The 5,842-nt window shown below is 45.3% G+C and overlaps 1 protein-coding gene across 1 annotated transcript; it reads left to right on the top strand.

Annotated features, from left to right (window-relative positions):
- The first annotated feature begins 1,711 nt into the window (after positions 1–1,711).
- On the top strand, positions 1,712–5,648 carry MRPL20 (mitochondrial ribosomal protein L20). The gene is made up of 4 exons (XM_010577417.1): positions 1,712–1,834; positions 3,066–3,176; positions 3,455–3,532; positions 5,173–5,648. Exons 1-4 carry the CDS (start codon positions 1,748–1,750, stop codon positions 5,344–5,346), a joined length of 450 nt encoding a protein of 149 aa, XP_010575719.1. The 5' UTR covers positions 1,712–1,747; the 3' UTR covers positions 5,347–5,648.
- Positions 5,649–5,842: the final 194 nt, after the last annotated feature.

The following is a 5,842-nucleotide window of genomic DNA, read 5'->3' as shown; positions in this document are numbered from 1 at the left end:
CTTGCTATCTCTGCCTTTTGTTGTCTTCTGTTCTTCTTGTCTTCTGGAAATAGTGATAGCATTATGGTCAGCTATTAGGCAAAATATTTTTCTACAATTTTCAATATCTGTTTTATAAATAATAATAGATATTTGATGGAATTACAGTACTTTCAAGACTGCCATCTAATCCTGTTGCACTGTTTACACTTAGAGTCAGCAATACCTTTCATAACAAATTCCTGTGTCTCCGCTCTGTAATTCCTTTAGAGAACATATTTGTCTGCTCAATTCTAGCAGCCGATCCCTCTTTCCCACTGTTGTTCGCATAGTCTTTACATCATTTCTTCTCTTAGTGTTTTCTCAGACACTCTTATCTTTATATCGTTTCTCAGCGCTTTCCATAATTTTCTTTCCCTGTCTCCCATCAGCAATTCCCACCGCAACCCATTTCCATGTGTCCTCTCAGACAGGCTCCAGTTTGTGTCCTTTTATCATCCTTGCCCCTCCTTCGGGCAGGCACCCAAACTCGTCAGGTTAATGAGCAGTTTGTGAGCCTTCGGGCTTGGGGGTCGTTTGTGGAGTAACTTCTCCTCCCCTGCAGACGTGGCCATTGTTTGATCTCTGTATCAGAACAGGGAGCTGCGCACCCTCCGGCACGCCCTCCCCCTCCTGTTGCCGATGTCTGAGCTGGTGGGCTTTTCACCTTGGTTCCTTGCTGGCAGGGTTTGTCTTTAAGCAGAACTTGCCCCACCACAATGTTTGAGACATTAACTCTTTCAGTCTCTCACACTGGCGTTTGTCAAGGATTAAGCCTGTCAGACTGGTACTTGGGAGGGATGAGCAAGAGGGAGCCATGAGCAATCGCAAAACTTAATTAATTGTTTGATGAATTTACAATCTTGTTGAGAAGGCACAAGCAGAGGCCTTGCTTGAATAGATAGGGCCAGAAAAGATACGAACTCCTGCCTTTGTTCTCGTCCTTGTAGATAATTTAGCTTAAACTAGCCATATGGTTTTACATCACTAATGAAAATTTAGATAATAAGAGCACTAACAAGCATTTTTTTTTTAGGGACTAAGGTGCATTCTTTAGGATAAGATGTATCAAACATGTAAAGGACCATACTGTGCAGAATCACCTGAGGAGGGTCAAATAGCGGACCAGTGAGGAAGACTATGGAAGACCACCAGAGGACTCCTTAAGACCACCAGAGACCTCCAACGCGCCTGCGTAAAGGACATTTGCAAATGCTAGTAGTTTCCCGGAAAACTAATGAACATGTACAACATTTCTCGGAAATCTGGTGAGTATGTATGTAGAACATGTAGTTAACCTGCACAATGAGGCCCGACGGCGTGCACCGTAGGTGGAGCGATCCCCCGCGCACCCACGCTGCCAATAAAGAACATCTACTTAATAGTTAATCGAGCTATTTCGATTCTTTGAAACAACGCCGTGCAGCAACCAGCAGCTTCGTTGCGTAGCCGCACCAGCCCTGCGCCGGCCCGTTAGACGATGACGTTCGTAGTCGTTATTTGACAGAGTTTTCGCCGGATTTGGGCAGAAATACCACAGAAAGCACCCAAAACACGGCGGCCTGCCGCTGCGGGCGGGGTGCGCTCCCCTCCGTGTCCCGTTCCCCCCCCCGGTTCCCCGTCCCTGCGGAAGGGGCCGGGACCGAGGACCGGGCCCCCCCCCGGCGTCCATTTTGTTCCCGCCCCGGAAGGCGGAGGGTGCCGGGCTGCCGTCAAACCGGCGGCCGAGATGGTGGTGCTGAGCGCTTCGCTGTGGCTCCGCAGCCGCCTCACCGACCGCTTCTGGAGGGTGCAGGAGGTGCTGAAGCATGCGAGGGTGAGTGTGAGAAGGGGTGAGGGCGAGAACGGGTCTGTCTCCCCGTTCAGGTTGCTCCCCGCCGTCCCCGGAGCCCCTCGGCCGCCTCACGGGTGTGAGGGGGGGAATGCCCCGGCCTCCCCGGGTCTGAGGAGCGGAGCGAGCGGCCTGTCGTGTCGTTGGGGTGTGCGAAACGTCCTTCCCCAGCAAACGGGGGGGTCAGGCAGCGAGGAGATTTGTCTGTATTTGATTAAAGGTGGAGGCCACGAACGCGCCTGGTATGTGCGCCGTAACGCAGCACCTGTGTGCATGTGGATGGGCATGAATAAAAGCGAGAAAGAACCCTGTGGCCGAAGGAATACCAGCGCTACGGGGAGGGCAGTCTGTAAATACAGCACGCTGTGGACCGCTGTTGGTTGTGGGGGTTTTGTTGTGGTTTTTTTTTTAAACTGGGCAAAGGAGCAGGGAAAAAAAAAGATTTTTAACTTTGCTCTTCACGTGCATTTCAAAAGGTGAAAGAGAGTGCTTCGCAACATGATTTCCACTGAAGTTCAAGCTATTGTACCTAGGCTCGGGAAGAACCTTTTTCAAGGGCAGACTGTTAGCATCCTGGGAGGTAGTACATCTTGATGTAGTATTGAGATGGAAAATGTTGAAATAAGTGACAGTATCTTGGTCTTGTGGTGCCTAAGCTGCCCACAGTACCAGTAGTAGTTATTTATTTCTCTGACCGTGCAGCACTGGCTGCTTCTTCCTACTTCAGGTTAGATGGATGTCAGTGGTAGCTTCAGTTAACCTTCTTTCATTATGCCTTCTGTTTGGGCAACTGCAATGTTTTTGACATATCAGAGGCTCCTGTCCCATCCCTGTATTCATACTGACAAAACTGAGAGGGCAGCTCAGGAATGAGAATAAATGTGTGAGTTTAGGGGTTGGCTGAAAGCACTGAAGATGACTTTGTGATTGCCTTCCCCCTGGAACCACAGCCTAAAATGAGGTCTGGTTTTGGCTCCCTCCTGCTGGACTGAAATTTTTCAGCCTGCTCCAACTTTTCAGCTTCGGGTTTCCCATGCTACAAAACAAAGAAAGAATTATTTTCATTATATGCCAACTGAAGGCTTAGCTGATGTTTGTAAAGTATTTTGTGATCCTTATGCAGAGTTGTGAAATGCAAATAAGCATATATTAGTGTTACTGAAGGGTTTAACAGCCTTAAAGTTAACTGAACAAGAACATCTTGTTTTTGTTTCAGCATTTTCGTGGAAGGAAGAACCGCTGCTATAAGCTGGCTGTAAGAAGTGTTCAGAGAGCTTTCGTGAAGTCTACAAAGGCCAGAAGAGAGAAGAAGAGATTCTTAAGAGCGGTAAAGAGCAAAATGTTAGATGTAAACATTGAAATAGCCATTTTCCTTATTGGGGGGCTCTTTCAAAATGTTTTATTGGTGGGTGAAAAAATACGAGGTTAAAGTAAGGATAGTCCCTATGTGGTCTGAAACATACTGAAGTTCATACATGTATATGTTGCACTGAGAAGACTGTAGGTCTGAAAGTGTTTTATTTACTAAGTGTGAGCAGATCAGCATGACAAAAGGTTTACTCTTAAAGTATCTTATCATCCAACATGTTAATTTTTCACTTTTAGCTCTGGATCACTAGGATTGAAGCAGCTTCTCTTGAACATGGTTTAAAATACCCAGCTTTCATAAGCAATCTGCTTAAGGTAAGGATGGTGCTTGAAGAATAATTGTTTTGAAACAAAAAATTGGAGAAGATGTCTCATAGAGGTCTTCTGAAGTGCCAGGCAAATTAATTTCTTAAAATTCTGATATCTTTCAAGTAGATGTAGTCTGACAAAACATATCAAAGGGTTGCTGGTTACTGTCTAAGAATGCAACTGCAAAGAATCGAAGCTGCAGCCTTCACTTGCCAATCCTTGAAGAATAACAGTGGGGACTTGCAAATTGGAGCCTGAGCAGGCAATAGAGGCGTAGGGCATGGTGGTGGGACTGAAAAGCTCCTTCTGTCAGATTGAACTTCTGCCAACGCTGTCCTGCTTCCTAGTTCTAGTTACGAAAGGCTTTCTGCTTATGAAAGGGGTTTCTTTCACTTCGGGAACTAAGTTCTGCCCTAAAGCTGTTTCTCTTCTTTATATGCATAATCCCCTTTTATCCTGGTGAACATTGTTGCTTTACATCTTGTTCTGTCCCCAAAACTTTTACTGCGCATCTTAAGAATGAGACTTGTAAAATGCTTTTGCACATGTTGCTGCTGTGGGCATTAAGTGACTGCTGCCTTTCCTTTTACTTCAAGAAATTTAAAAATACAAAGCTTGGATTAGCAAAAACAACCCTAAGATATCTCTACTCTTTTCACTAATAGCTTTGTGTTTTGGTGAGCATGGACAATGCAGAGTTCGTGCCATTGTCTGTTGTTCTTAAACGTGCTGGGGAATTGGTTTTAATTTGTTGATGCTGGAACTGTAAAATTAAGACTTGTTTCCCTTGGCTGTGATCACAATAAAAAGGTAGTGTTTCTGCTTCTTGAAGTGGAATTACATACACATTTATAGCATATTTCAAAACATTTTATCTGTCTTTCAAATAAATAGATAACTTTATAGGTTTTCTGACATGCTTAGATAACTTTCTAGGTTTTCTGATGTGTTTCCTGTAAAATAATACAGTTTCTGAAATTTGTACACTCGTTCTCCTGATTACTGTTGTCATACTGTAACCAAAAGAATCAAGCACAGCCTAAAAGCTAACTCATTTTTCTTTTTTCCTTTTTTTTTTTTCTCCTCAAGATGCCTGTCCTTTGTTTCTTGTCTCAGAGCGGTATATTTTTGTAAGGCTCTCTGTTAGAAGATCCAAAAGAAGCATACTGTTTTATATAATAACTCCCTCTTAGAATATGCAGTTAACTGTGCAATATCTAGCGTTGTTAAGAGTATTTGATCCTGCAGTCTTTCTTTCTCTACTCCAGCACACATTTTAAGATACCAGGTGCTGCCCGAGCTAGCAGCTTTCTAGCACAAAAAGTAAACTTGTATATGTCTCTTAAGAACTGAAAAAAATGCCGTGGATTAACCTGTAACACATGGCCTTCCATGAAATAAGAGATTCTTCTTCAGTTCTTGGTTTTTGCCAGAAAGACTTTCTCAAAGTCAGTAAACAAATCTTACACAGCAGCTTAATGAGAGATCCATGTCCAAGTAGTCATGTCTGACAGCTCTCTGATAGTTCCAAAATTGTACGGTGTAGAATAAAGGTAATTTGCCTTAAGACCTCAGGTAATCGTTAAGCATTGCAGTGTTGTTCCTAAAAATTATAGTACTTAACCCACAAATTTTCTTGCATTTAGTCCCAGGTGGAGCTGAACAGGAAAATGATTGCCGATTTGGCTATTTATGAGCCAAAGACATTCAAATCCCTAGCTGCCTTAGCCCAGAGGAGGAGACAAGAAGGCTTCCTCGCCGCCCTGGGAGACGGAAAAGAACCAGAGGGGATATTTTCACGTATTGTACACCACTATTGATATTAAAACAGTCTGCAGCTATGCGTTATGAAGAGGAACTTGCGTTGCAAAGTCAACTCGTTCGCCGACTGCTGCGAAGTTTGTAGCTGTGGAACAAAATCCTCTAAGGATGGTTCCAGAAGGACGGGGTGGGTCCGGACGCGAAGCTCGCGCCTCCGTGACTTTTTCCCCGGCATCGCGTTGTAAACCGCGGTTTGACGCTGGCAGCGGCAAGTCAGGCCTGTAGAATTTCCAGCGTTAACGACGTACGTAGCGGGCACACGCTTTCTGTTCTAATAAAGATTAAATTTTTTGTTTGTTTTGGTAACGGCTGCTGGGAAAAAAACGCAATTTTGAGTGGTCACTTCTGGCGTTGCACGGGCAAAAAAAGCCTGCCGCGGCGGGGGCGGGGGGGTAATCTCGGCAGGCAGGGCACGGAGCCCAGCAGCAGCCCGGCTTCGGGAACGGTGCGGGCCGGGCCGAGCTCGGAGCGGCGGGGAGCCGCGGCCGCCCGCCC

This window comes from Haliaeetus leucocephalus, unplaced genomic scaffold (assembly GCF_000737465.1).
Source record: "Haliaeetus leucocephalus isolate CR32 unplaced genomic scaffold, Haliaeetus_leucocephalus-4.0 Scaffold556, whole genome shotgun sequence".
NCBI classification, from domain to species: Eukaryota; Metazoa; Chordata; class Aves; order Accipitriformes; family Accipitridae; genus Haliaeetus; species Haliaeetus leucocephalus.
The sequence above is the reverse complement of the archived record's forward strand: the minus strand, read 5'-3'. Positions and strand labels throughout refer to the sequence as shown.

Coding starts and splice junctions, on each gene's coding strand:
- MRPL20 (XM_010577417.1), top strand. CDS start 1,748: ATGGTGGTGCTGAGCGCTTCGCTGTGGCTCCGCAGCCGCCTCACCGAC. Junction 1,835..3,065: donor AGGTGCTGAAGCATGCGAGG/GTGAGTGTGAGA, acceptor TTTTTGTTTCAG/CATTTTCGTGGAAGGAAGAA. Junction 3,533..5,172: donor TCATAAGCAATCTGCTTAAG/GTAAGGATGGTG, acceptor TCTTGCATTTAG/TCCCAGGTGGAGCTGAACAG.